The sequence below is a fragment of the Panthera tigris genome, chromosome D1 (genome assembly GCF_018350195.1).
Source record: "Panthera tigris isolate Pti1 chromosome D1, P.tigris_Pti1_mat1.1, whole genome shotgun sequence".
Lineage (NCBI taxonomy): Eukaryota > Metazoa > Chordata > Mammalia > Carnivora > Felidae > Panthera > Panthera tigris.
The window spans coordinates 75,448,163-75,462,979 of record NC_056669.1 but is presented as its reverse complement, the minus strand read 5'-3'; the positions used below and the strand labels follow the sequence as shown (position 1 = coordinate 75,462,979).

At 35.1% G+C, this 14,817-nt stretch overlaps 1 protein-coding gene across 1 annotated transcript in view; it reads right to left on the bottom strand.

The window, feature by feature from the left end:
• Positions 1-1,373: 1,373 nt before the first annotated feature.
• Positions 1,374-14,817, bottom strand: part of PRMT3 (protein arginine methyltransferase 3) — a 137,927-nt gene continuing 124,483 nt past the window's right edge. The window contains exon 16 of the mRNA XM_042957741.1: positions 1,374-5,274. Coding sequence (XP_042813675.1) covers positions 5,165-5,274 — 110 coding nt within the window. The 3' untranslated portion in view covers positions 1,374-5,164. The remainder of the gene's footprint in view (positions 5,275-14,817) is intronic.

Genomic DNA, 14,817 nt, shown 5'->3' with positions numbered 1-14,817 from the left:
ACCTCAGCTGAAAGAATGAGGGAAGATGCTCTAGAGGTTGGAGGAGAGAAGGTATAAAATAATCATTGATGACAGTGTGAGACAAATGGACTAGGGAAATAAGGACGGACTCTGGACACTTGAGATTAGGGCTCATGAATTTAAGACTAGACCATCAACATGGTTGTTTTCTTCCAGTCTCACTGAGCTACACATGTGGAGTCATGCATTTGGATTTGAAGTGGAACTGTGGTATACCCATGAGTACAGAAAAGTGAAGGAGAGGCAAAGAAATTGCAGCTATGTGAAAGGGAGTGTTTATAATGATGGACTATGGATTTTAAACTGATCCAAGAGGGAGGTGTAAGCATGAAGAGGTGAGGAACAGTGAAAATGTGATAGGAATTAATGGATTTGGTCTTGATGGAGTTGAAGGATTGCTGAAATTCTCAAAAGAGAATGAGCTGAAAAGAGAAGTAGTTAGAATGGTACTTAATGTGGAGCTTTACAGGAGAGCTTGAGTTCTGGGTATGGCCAGTTCCAGAGGATGACCATAATGGTAAGTGGCTGAGGTAAGGTGGAGGGCAAGATCACTGGTTGAGATCAATGAGCCAAAAGGTCAGGGTATAAAAGGATCATCCACAGGAGATCTTAAACTCACTGATTAAGCAGGAGCACTGTGTGGTAGTGTTGGCAGCTAAAACTTTTAAGGAATGGAGACTGATCTGGAGGTGGGGAGTCAATAGCAACAAAATAAAAGTGTTTGTGTTACAGTCTTGACAAGAGATAAAAATGAGAGGGGGTGGAAAGGACTCTGGGGGAGAATGATGTATCGCTGGCAACCAAAAGCACGGAAGTCACCTATCTCACACCCAAGTCTAGGGAGATTAGTGGTGTTGGAGAGGACAGTCTCAATATGAGGTCCACAGGGTAAGCAATATCCTCAGAAGGGCAAGGGATTTTAAGAGAGAAAAGGAGATATACAGAACTGTATTGGGGTAAGAAATGGGATGCAGAACAATCTGGGAGGCAGTGGCTTCATCTTCCTTGACTATTTGTTAAGTTATTGTTGTTTTCATTTTAAACAATTACAATGAACTCAATGATAGACAATTTCTGTATATATTTAACTACACTCTAGAGATAAATGAATGCTAACCATTCCACATCAGCCAAGGTGTTGTGGCAATATATGAAAACCGTTTCTTTTGTAGGCTTTTTTTTTTGTTTTTAATATTTTATTTATTTTTGAGAGAGAGAGAGAGTATGAGCAGGGGAGGTGCAGACAGAGGGAGACACAGAATCTGAAGCAGGCTCCAAGCTCCAAGCTGTCAGCACAGAGCCCAACATGGGGCTCAAACCCAGGAATCAAGAGATCATGACCTGAGCTGAAGTCGGACGCTTAACTAACTGAGCCACCCAGGCACCCCCCCACACTTTTTTTGCACCCAAAACTTTATTGGAAAGGACAAGTGAATTGCTAAGACACTTTAAAAGTACTTTGCTCATTCATCATTCTGCTTGGAAAAGTTCACCCTAACTTTATAGCAAGGAAAGAAACAAAATCATTAAAAATATATGTACCTCTAAGGCAACATGGTCTCATTTGATAGGTGGGCAGGAACTTTACATACCTTCCCACGGGGCCTAGTGCATGGGAACTAGGAACACCACATTCTACGGTGAGAACCCAGCAAGGAAGACGCCAAGGCATGTTGAAAAGTGCAGATATAAAGCAATTTTCCCAACTGTCTCTCCTAATGTCGGCAGCTGGTTTTGGATCCAGAGCCCTCTTAAAAACCCAGAGGTTAGTGAGATTCATAAAAGTCCTTCTTTATTAGTTGAGTTTGTAGCTGTGGGCGGGGTTCATCCATCTCTAACTTTGAAAAGTTCTTCTGTACCCTTTTCTGGTCTTAAAACTTTCTAAATAAAATTGATTATCAGCTATAAAGTTTTAGTGTATGGATTCCCTTTGCACAATTACAACTGTTACAATTCCAGACACCAGTCTCAAGTATGTAAATATAATATATATACACACACACACACACACTTTTTTTTTTTTTAAATTAGGGTAAGTCTTGGTTAGTCCTCGAAGTCTCATAAATGAAGTACATCTAGTTGCTTAGCTCCATGTTTGTAAACACTGTAGTCTTTGTAATGTGCCCTATTGGGTGTATATTCTCTGCCATGGCCATTAATGAATCTTGTGAAGAAATATTCTGCCTTCAGTATTAGCTATCTCTGCTCCAATAAAACTTTATCAAACTGGGCAATGGGGTGGATTTGGCCCCAGGCTATAGTTTGCTAACCCTACGGCAGGCAATGCTTGACCTCAGCTATCTCACTGACCTTGCCTTTCATCATAGATTCAAACTCCATGACAGTATTGCATGCTTAATATGTTTTGGGAATATTCTCCACAGAAAAATCTGAATCCCTAGCTGTTTTGGGTGTGTGCGACAGCCCAGTAGCCTAAGTGATCATTTCTGGCATGGCTGGCAGGAGCTAAGTAATGTATCATCCGTATCATCCTGTTTTAATCTCTCCTATTGAATATTCTTAGCAGTACTGTTAGCATACTTGCCTCACTTGATAGTATGATTGGTGAGATCGGTATGGGCTGATCTCAAGTCCTTTACTTCACACAATACGTTTTAGATATTTCATTTTAAAAACTGAGAAAGGTAGAATGCTGAAAGACACAGGTGGACCACCAGGTTAATCCAGATTAAGTGGTAAGAAAGCAATTAACTCTGTAGGACCAGAATTACTTGCCCTTCCCTTCAAACAGGGATTATTTCAAAGTGAAATGACAGCTCCCTAATTTATTTTAAAGTGTGTTCTTAGCAGTTGGGGCTACTTCTTAGACCACTTTGTGCAATGCTGTACGCCCTCAAGAGTTGTTTGGTTGAAACGGTCCTTCCAAATGCTTGTTCAGAAAATACTGTTCCACTGAATAGAGATGATGATTATATTTGGATGAAACCCACACATTACAACATAACAATGTTAATTTTCACAATGAAAAATAGGAGGAAAAATGTATCTTCTTAATTGAAATGAAATAAAATCTTTGCAACAAAGTAGTCTGCTATTCATAAATGTGCAGCTGCCACAGCATGAAAGGACACTGTATTTATCATTGTTAAAGAATATGAAGTACTTATTTTTCAAAGTAGTTTGACAGCTGAAATTCCAATCAAAGAGCTAATATTTGGACTCTCGTGTTCTCATAAAATGTTTAGGTACATACATTAAAATGTTCTACCCCGAAAATGGAAACTGAAAAGAACAGAGATCTACCAACTGTGGTTGGGCTATTTATAACCGGGAGAAACTGAAGAGAGCCACTGGATGAAAATCCCATGTAAAACAAACAAGGGTTTTGGGAAAAAAAATCATTGTTAAGAAATACTTAAAAAAAAAAATGGTTATGCACTTACAAGAAAGAAAAACAAAGCAAAAAAAAAAAATAGATGGTTTTTGGTTACTTTAAACATCCATTAAATCTTATGGGGGCTTCCTTACTTTCATCACCCCAACACACTCAAATTTCTACATGAGGCCCTTCCAGACAAAATTTGAAGTACTCTGAACTATACTATTAGCACCACACATTTCCAGTCATGTTCTGAATTCAAATGGTGAAAACAAGCTGGCTTGTTTAACCCAGTGAAAACAGAAATCATGCTTATGTAAGAAGCAAGACTTAAGAGACTATGTATGGTCTGAAATACATCATCTGAAGGTGTTAATTCTCCCATTGCTAGAACTCCAATTCTCTAATAAACACCAAAAGACAACTTTTTGATAGTTTTTGCTATATTAAACATTAAGTTTTGCTGAAATCTTCCCATGCATTCATGTACTTAAGGGTAGCATTGAAGTGACAGTTCCTAATCTAATGTAGACACCACATATTCCACGGAAGGGATCCTTGACTGCATAGTTATGATACTACCACCCAGCATTTACTGTCTTCTGTGTGCCACACACTGATCAAAGTAGTTGAAATGTATTAACTCATGAACTGGCACGTTATAGTGGGGGAGAGAGGTTAGGAACATGACTAAGATTACACAGCAAGTAAGAGCGGGCACCAAAGCTTGAACCTAGGCACTGACTCCAGAGCTCATGATTCTCAACACTATGCTATGCTGCCTTGTGTGTGCCTTATTTTGAAAAAGAACCAGCTTTTGAACTGAAAAGAAACTGTGACCCAGCTGTCCTTAAATCCCTGTTTTCTTAAGGATGATTCCTTTAAGACTTGTTTTAAATGTTTCTGATTGTATAAAAGGCTTTAGTATGTTAAAATATCATTTTATAATGCTAGCGGTTATTGTATACATTCTATTGAATGTTTTCTACTCTGCACTTCAAACTGTGTAAATAGCTGTAAGTGACACAGTTGTACAGAGTGACAGAAGTACATTAACAGTTACATGTTTAACTTTGCACATAAATCTAGTTTGAAAAAGATATATTAGTAAATAAGTACTTATTCTTCCCAACCTTTGAAAACATACATGAAACCTAGGATAAATGTACTGAAATTAGACTTCCTGGGCAGCACTAGAAAACTGTGTGTTTGCAAAGAGGAAAGCAGCTACAAAATGAGAAGTTCAGAACTAGAGGATAATCAACTAAGCTGTCCTTTAAATGTGATTTGTGTGACGCTCTTTTACATATTTTGGTCCATTCCACTTGCCGATATTCTTTTAAATAATACAATTAAAAACTACTCCTCAGAGCAGAAATCTGCAATAAAATGTATAATAGCTTGTGTACAGTTACTAGTTTAATAAAACATTACCCAAATAATCAGTTACTAGTGTTTAAAATTTATAGTAAGAAACATTAAAAACAACAAAAGAATATCTCTGTTCCAAATTTAGGCCTATTTAAATGATCTTCAATGCAGCTAAACTCAATGTAGGGGTTATATCTAGTAAAATCTTGCTGACCAGACTCCTAAGACTGTGATTATGTAGGCAGTCCACTAGGATCAGTTGGTTCCCCTCAGCTGAATTATATTAGATTCCTACCATGTGTTTCTGGTACTGAGGAGAATCATTAGGGAAGGATCATCCACATGCTCACAGAAAGCCCCTCTCTCCACCCCCTACTCATGTCCCACCCTCCATAATAAAAACCGCAAGTTAGTTGTGCTTTTGTGGGCTTTTCACTGGAGACCGTAAGTTTGAGTTGAATTATTCAATGTGAGGGTCACAATGAGAGAACGTGGATCTTTCTTATTCTTGTGGACTGTGATTTTTCCTTTCAAGGCTTCACCTATAAAAGAAAGGCAAAATATGTGTTTGAGAATTCAAGGGATACAATCTAGCAGAAAAGTAATAATGTATACCTGGTACTTCTTTTTTTTTTGTTGTTGTGAGATGTTTCATTATTTAAAAAAAATTAACATTTAATTTTTAGGGCAATTTTATGTTTAATTTTTTAACAAAGTAGATCTACAATACAGGTACAGCAATATTTGGGGAAGTGAAAATTTTATAATAATAGCTCAAAGGATTGGAGGGTGTAAATGACAGTATCATACTGAAAGAGTCTTAAACTATAAATGAAATTGTGTAATAATGTTTGATGGTAGTCTGTGGTAAGCTACAGATGCATGCTGGAACTCTAGAGCAACAATTACAAAAACAAACCCAACACGTATAGTTAATCAGGCAAGGGTTTAGATAAAATGAAATAATAGAGAGTATTCAATCAAAAAAAAATGCAAGAAGGGAAAGAGGAATAAATGACAGAGGGGATAAATAGAAAACAAATTAACAAATGACAGAATTAAATATATCACACATAATAACATTATATGGAAATGTGTTCAATATACTTTAAATAGAAAGACAGGGTCAAACTAAAGGAAGGAGAAAGATATTCTATATAAACATTAATCATAAAGAGTTTTAAATAGAAGTATTAATCTTAGACAAAGATGACTTCAGGAAAAAAAATATAACCAGAGATAAAGAGACACATTTAAAAATGATGTGTTCAATTCATAACTGAGACATAAGAAACTTTTATGTATGTATGATTACAGAGCTTCAAAATGCATGATGCAGAGCTGACAGAACCATAGGAAGAAAGAGATAATCCATAATTATCACTGGAAATTTCTCCTCTCCTTTTCCAATAATTGCAATAACATTGCAGTAACAACTACACAGAAAACCAGAAAGTATATGGAAGACTTAACACCCTATTAACCAACTTGACCTGGCTGACATCTACAGAACCAAGATCGATTACATCTATACATGCTGGGTCATAAAACAAATGTTTTTAATACATTTAAACATAAAAATACTTGAATAATCCTAAACATTTAGGAATTAAAACAACAGACTTCTAAATATTCCATAAATCAAAATAAAAATCAGAAGGAAAATTAGGCAGCATTTAATCTGAATAATGAATCACAAAATACAAAAATATGTGACCTACAGCTCAAATAGTGCTTTGAGGAAAAATTTATAGCTTTAAATGTTCACATTAGAAAGCAAAGAAAACAAGCACAGAGGTCTTCACTGGTGAATTCTATCAAATGTTTAAGGAAAAATAGTAACAAATTATGTAAATTCTTACAAAAAAGAAAGGAGGGAATACTCCTCAACACACCTTGGGAGGCAGCACTACCCTGATATTGAAACAAGATAAATTCATTACATTACAGCTAAATATCCCTCATAAACAAAGATTCAAACATCCTTTGAACAAAAGAGAAAAATCATATTACTGTCTCATAAAATATACAAAAACCATCTGACAACTTTAATTTGTAATAACTTTCAGCAAGCTAGCAATAGAAGGAATCTTCTTCAAGTTGATAAAGGGAATCTATGAGAAACTCCTGGTAATATCATTCTTAATGGTGAAGGACTGACTGCTTTCTTCCTAAGACTGGGACTGTGGTAAGGATGATCATTCTGATCACCTCTAATCAGTATTCTATTGGATGTACTAGTGAGGGTATTAAGGTGCGGGGGGAGGAATAAAAAAAGGATATAGATTGGAGAAAAAACAAAAGAAGCGAAAGTCTTTATTTGCAGAACACATGATCTTACAGAAAATCCTAATATGCGGGATGCCTGGGTGGCTCAGTCGGTTGAGCGTCCGACTTCAGCTCAGGTCACCATCTCATGGCTTGGGAGTTTGAGCCCTGCATCGGGCTCTGTGCTGACAGCTCAGAGCCTGGAGCCTGCTTCAGATTCTGTGTCTCCCTCTCTCTCTCTCTGCAACCTCCCCCACCCCACCCCCGATTGTGCTTTGTCTCTCAAAAATAAATAAACATTTTAAAAAAATTAAAAAAAAAAAAAAAAGAAGATCCTAATATGCAAAAAAAGCTACTAGAACTGTAAGATGGTTTAGCAATCTTAGGATATAAGGTTAATATAAAAAAATCACATTTCTATATGCTAGCCATGCAGAATTAGAAACTGAAATAAAAACCCACAAGAGCATTTACAATAGCATCAAAAAAAGCATATCATACTTAAAGATAAATGTAACATGTGTACTATTTAGTCACATAAAACTATAAAATAGTGTTAAAGATGATCACTTTACAGTTGACCCTTGAACAAAACAAGTTTGAACTGCACAGGTCCACTTACATGTGGACCTTTTAAAAATAAATATAGTACAGTACTGTAAATGCATTTTCTTGTGATTTTCTTAACATGTTCTTTTATCTAGCTTACTTTATTGTAAGAATACAGTATATAATACATATACAAAAAAAGTATTAATTGGCTGTTTATGTTTTTGGAACGGCTTTTGGTCAACAGGAGGCTATCAGTAGTTGAGACTCTGGGGAGTCAGAAGTTATATGCAGATTTTCAACTGTATGGGGGGGGGTTGGCCACATTGTTCAAGAGTCAACTATTAATGGAGGGATACATTTTGCTTGTGGATGAAAGACAAAATACTGTGAAAATGTCAGTTCTCCTCAAAGTAATCTATAGATTCAAATCAAAATCCTGGCAGGTTTTTTGTGTAGAACTTAACAACTAGATTTTAAAATGTACATGGAAATTTAAAGGATCTAGAATAGTGAGAACAATTTTGAAAAAAAACACAACAAAGTAGGAGCTCTTATATCATCTTATAAAGACAGTGTCTAACGGCCATAAAGATAGACACAAACCAATGGACCAAAACAGAGCTCAAAAATAGTCATATATATGTATGGTCAATTAATTTCTGACTAAGGAGCCAAGTGTTTAAATTGGAAGAGGACAGACTTTTCACGAAATGATGATGAAATAACCTAATATACGTTTGGGAAAAGATGAACTATTACTCTTAAAATTAACAGGAGATACATTCTGGACCTAAATGTACAAGGCAAAACTGTAACAGTTTTAGAAGAAACATGTAAGAAAGACTTAGGGGAGCAAAGATTTCTTAATTAGGACACAAAAGTACAAACTTCAAAAGATGTTAAGACAATGACAAGACATGCCAGGGATTGGGATAAAACATTAGCAACACATATATATGACAAAGAATTTGTACCCACATATATAAAGATTCTTTTAATTCAGTAAGTTGACAAACACCCGATTAAGAATGCAGCAAAACATTTTCACAGAAACCTCACACCCACAAAATATACAAATGACCAATAAACGTATGAAAAGACGCTCAACATTGTCAGCCACCAGGCAAATGCTAATTAGAAGTACAGCTATTGCTCCACAGACAACAGAATGACTTCAGTTAAAATGACTGACCTTTCCTACAAGTGCTAACAAGGATGGGGAGCAGCTGAAATCACAATGGTGGTAGGACTGCTGAATAATGAGTGATTTTGAAAACATTTGCTAGTTTTTTTATAAAGTTAAACATACATTTACCATTAAGACCCAATGATTCCACTTCTAGGTATTTACCCAAAAGAAATGAAAACCTCTGTCCACATGAAGAAATACTTTTACATGAATGTTTGTAGCAACTTCATTCATAATGAACTTCATTCATTCATAATGCATAATGTTTCCTAACTGGAAACAATCCAAAGTCTAGCACCAGCTGAATGTGTAAGTAAACTGTGGTGCTGCCATATAAAGGAATACTATTTGAGAATAAAAAGGAACAAACTACTGATACACAGACGTAGCTCAAATATGCTAACAAGCTGGAGTACATTCTGCAGAACTACTTTGATTGTAAAATTCTAAAAGAATACTAATACCTTAGTAGTAGTAATAACACTAATACATAGTGACAGAAAGCAGATAAATGGTTGTCTTGGTCTGGGGATTGGAGCCGGGATGACTAACCACACAGGGGATCAAGGAAGAAACTTTTTGTATTGACGTAAATACTCTTTATCTTGATTAGACAAATGGTGCCTACATTTGTCAGAACTCATCAAGGCATACAATAAAGATATGTGAATTTTTATTATATGTGAATTATAGAATAGAACTGTTTAACAACTGTGGTGACTTAGGAACAAAGTGACTCATAGATAAATGGAATATAGTAGAGAAACCAAAAATCCATTATCGCAATTTAGTGCACAGTAAATACAGTAATACAATCTTTTTCAATAAGAAGCCGGTCAGAAATGAAAAGGAAAAGTTTGAAGATTTGATTACATAAAAGTAAAAACAAAATTCTATAAAATAAGATACTCTAAAGAAAGAAAAGCAACTTAAAACACTATTCCTTTCACTTCTTTGAATCACAAATACTTAAAGTGAATTTTGATTTGATTCCTTAAGAAGAATGATCAGAAATGGAATACCTTCATAAAAGGTATAAAGTATATTCCAGTTTTACATTCCTGCCATCTTTATCAACTCGAGGTGTTACGAGAAACCAAACAAAAGGGGAACCTGGGTGGCTCAGTCAGTTAAGTGTCCAACTTTGGCCCAGGTCGTGATCTCACAGTTTGTGAGTTCAAACCCTGCGTCGGGCTCTATGCTGACAGGTCAGAGCCTGGAGCCTGCTTCAGATTCTGTGTCTTCCTCTCTCTCTGCCCCTCCCCTGCTCATGCTCTTTCAAAAATAAATAAATGTTAAAAAAAAAAAAAAAAGAAACCAAATAAAAAATGAGTGAAAGAAAACAATAAAAATATTTTTGTTATTTAGATAAACAACCCCCAGAATCTGCCTGCTTTGTTTTGCATTTCAGTGATTATCAGTGATGAAGGGTATTATCTCAATTATTTCAAATGCTTAATCACCACACACAAAAAAATCCTTTGTGCATTCCTGTGAGTGGTTTTGTTGATATATATGAGGTACTGCTGCAATTATTTCTTTTTACTGCACGTCCTGCTGTTTCATTTAATTCAGAAATCTAGCACAAGTCAAAATAGTAATGGATACCTTCGTTACATTTTCATAAAAAAATTTAAGCATCAATATTAAACAAAACATCTGAATAATTAAAAAGTCTTAACAGTAACTGCCTTATAAGCTGATATGGTAATTTTAATGTCTTAAAATGAAATACAAGCAAAACAACTATTTCTCTAATAATCTTAATTTCAAAATGAGGTTGCAAACAGCACTTATTTAAGTTAATTAAATAGCACGAAGGGTCACGGTAATAAATACATAATTCACACTGCTGAACTCCCTTCAATTGCTCAGGCCTGACAAAAGTGCCAAGACTGTGGCTGTAATACGAGAATAGATCGTAGTCATTTATCAGTGTCAAATAGATATAAAATGACTGATGTTGTTAAGCGTGCATACTGTGGTGAGAGCTGGAAAGGACACTCTGTGAAGCTGAGCTGTATCACCTTGTTTTTATCATCGGCAGACGGCTATTAGAACCACAAAGCAGTGTTGCATTCAGTAAGGAACAAAATTGATTTCATTTCAATTCTGTTCTTGTGTTTTTTTTAAATTAATTTCTTCTAGAGCAATGAAATTTCATTTCCCCAGAAAGGAGAAAAACTTAAAAATCATTATTATCACTATTAAAGCTTAGAGGTAAAGAATGAAAGAAAAAAATAAATGGATTTTTCTATCATCAAGCTTACTAGATATATATAAAGAAAGAAAAATAAATAGACTGATTTTAGTCATGTTTTCAAAGCCAAATTACATGAAAAATATCTGGATTTTAAAAGTAAACAGTGCCATCATTGGCAGTGAAATGTACAACTATTGTACATTTAATGCACAATAAAACTGCACATTAAAGCAAAGAGGAAAAACATGGTGAATTTAAAATTTAAAGCTAAGTGTTAAAAGTATTTATTCTGGGAGGCTGGTTTGTTACTCCCAGAATGCTGGAAGGGCTCAAATGTTGAGAACATTTTTTTTCTGAATTATTTTTAAATCTAGGTTGTGAATAAAAACAAAAAACAAAAAATAAAAACAAACACAACACAACAAAACAAATTAGGCTCATTACTTTATGTTCCATTTTGCTTTTGGCCAAATGTACAATTCTTAATCTGAGAAATTCCCTATTCACAATGCTTTTTCTTGCTTTCTAAATATCAAGGCTACCCTGAAGGGTAGAATTACCATTACCATTTACCATTTACTGAAGATATTTACTGGATGAGATTTACCATTACTGAAGACATCCACCCTCCCCCGCCCCCAATCTAGGCAGCATAACTCTATAGGAACATTTATAATGTTTTTATTTTAAAAATATTATATTACTTTTTGAACACTAAGATAAGATTTACATATATAGTAAATCATTCTGATTAGACTCTTGGCTTTATTTAATTTTATCTAATAATTTTAGAGCAGAATAATGAGTCAAAAACTACTTTTAGTTTAACTAAACCCAACTATAGGGAACTCTGCAGTCATGCCAAGGCAAATTTGAACACCAGTCTATTCAAGGGCAATAGTATGATGAAATTTTTAAGAACATCAGAGTTGACAAAATGGGACCACCAAATAAAAGTTAGTAAATGCCTTTGGCATGATATCACCAAGGTGATTACAGGAAATTAAATTTCAATGACACTGCATATTACTATACTTATTTGTAGATTTTGCAGAATATTTACAATATGGCAAATACTACATCAGATCAAAATGGAGAAAGACAAACAACTCATCTTCTATTAGAACCCTTTATCACAGCACACTGAGATGTGATAACACAGATGTATGCATGAAATGATCTAGGAGAACAAAGACAGCAATTAGTTTTCTGAGGACAGTGAGTAAAGATTTACAAAACTAAGCTGGGCAATAAAGAGAAAATCGAAATTTATCAAGTGAAAGAGGTCAAAACAGCTTTCTAGGTAGACTATCTTAGACAAAGACAAGGACTAAGAAAGGAAAGTTAGCTAAAAAATGAGCAATGTGTCTAAGACTATATGAGCTGGAGCATATGATGTGTTTATTATGTGGGGCTGTAACAGAGTAGGGCTGGAAATGATGAAAAATGGTCAGATTGTAAAGGGCCATGGTAGGGAATTTGGATATTATCCTGGAGATATTGACAATCCAGTGAGGGATTTTGTTTAATTATTAACTTTAGTAAGGCATAATTTACTAACAGTAAAATGTGCATATTTTACATGTGCAGTTCAATGAGTTTTACCATTATCTCATCTTTGCCAACTTTTGCCTACTCCAAGTCTCAAAGATTATCTCTTATGTTATCTTCTAGAAATCTGGCAGTTTTACACTTTTATATTTAGGTTTATGACCCATGAGAGAGAGAGTTGGTTTTTATATAAGGTAAGCATTGAGATTTTTTTCCTATACAAATATTTAGTTCTAAGCACCACTTCTTGAAAAGATTATCATTTACCCATTGAATTACACTGACTCTTTGGAAAAATATAATTAACTATACAAAAGTGGGTCTATTTCTGGGTTCTCTATTTGTTACATCAATGTTTACGTCTATCTATAGTATAATACATTACTGTCTGGCTTAATATAACTTTTTAGTAAGTTTAGAAATCACATAGTGTAAGGATTCCAATATGATTTTTGGAAAATTGCTTGGCTACTCTAGGTCTTTTGGATTTGCACACAAATTTTAGAATCAGCCTATCGATTTCTACCATGCTAAATTCACTTACTAATTCTGGTAGGTTTTTTTGGAGATTCCTTGGAATTTTCTGTGTATACAATCATGTTATCTGTAAATAATGACACTTCTATTTCTTCCCTTCCAAGGGCTTTTAATTCTTTTTTCCTTCCTTATTGCACTGGCTAAGACCTCCAAAATAAGAGAATAGGAGTGATAAGAGTGAACATTCTTGCCCTATCCCAAACAGAGAGAAAACATTCAGTCTTGCTCCAGTCAGTATGATAGTAGCTGTGGACTTTGTGTGGACACCTTTTATCAGGTTCAGCAAGTTCTCTTTTTATTTCTAGTATGAGTATTTATCATGAATAGATACTTAATTTTGTCAAATGCTTTTTTTTTGCATCCACTGATGTGACCATATGGTTTTTCTTCTTTAGATGGTTAGCATGGTTGACTGCATTAAGATTCTAAAGTATTAAAAAAAAATTTAAATTATTAAATCAGTCTTGTATTCCTGGACCAAATCCCACTTGGTCATAGTGTGCTGTTTTTTGTTTGTTTTTTTTTAAATATATTGCTGGATTCAATTTGCTAGTATTTTGTTTAAAATTTGTGCATCTATATTCATGAGAGACACTGTTCTGTAGTTTTAATGTTCTTGTACAATTTTTATCTAGTTTTTGGTATCAAGGCCCTCACAAATTTAGTTCTCTTCTACTTTCTGGAAGACATTGTGTAGAATTGGTATTATTTCTATTTTAAAGGTTGGAAGAATTTGCAATGAAGCAATCTATACCTGGAGATGGATTTGAGGCTGGCCTCCTGTTTTTGTAAATATAATTTAATGGGGCACAGCCATATGCACTCATTTACCTACTGTTCCCCACAGTTTAAGTTGTCTTTGGGTCCCCATTGCTGCCACTGTTACTTTTGCTACTACTGTGGGGTTAACTGGGGATTGGTGTATGAGAGAACAGAGAGAAATAGAAAAGAAAAAGGAATTTCCTCCATTCTCTCTGAGCATTAATTAGAAGACCCTTTCCCCATTCCTTAAGTTAAGAGTTAGAGGGCTCTGTTGGGAGTTCTTTCTGTGCTAATGCCCTCCTTTTGGGTTTCAGGCTGCCTGGAGTCCAAACTGGGGGATACTGGAAGCAAATAAATCATATATTTACCACCACTTCGGGGTACTTTGAATTCTGGTCTTCTCCAATTTATCTGCTATTATTTATTTTTCAGAGATGTCAAGTAGCTATTCCATGCATTCTGGTTTTGAAGTTGCATTCAGTGAAAGAGCTTATTTTCACTGCCATAAAAATCCTCTGTGCTCTACTCATTTGTATCCCTTGTCCCTGGCGACCACTGTTCTTTTCACTGTCTCCGTCGTTTTGCTTTTTTCAAAACGTCCTATAGGTGGAATCACACAGTAGGTAGCCTTTGCGGATGAGCTCCTTTCACTTAGTGATATGCATTTAAGATTCCTTCATATCATTTCATAGCTTGATAGTTTATTTCTTTTTAGCACTCAAAATATTCCATTGTGTGGGTGTGCAGACCATTCATTTTTTTTTTCAATATATGAAATTTATTGTCAAATTTGTTTCCATACAACACCCAGTGCTCATCCCAAAAGGTGCCCTCCTCAATACCCATCACCCACCCTCCCCTCCCTCCCACCCCCCATCAACCCTCAGTTTGTTCTCAGTTTTTAAGAGTCTCTTATGCTTTGGCTCTCTCCCGCTCTAACCTCTTTTTTTTTTGTTTTTTTTTCCTTCCCCTCCCCCATGGGTTTCTGTTAAGTTTCTCAGGATCCACATAAGAGTGAAAACA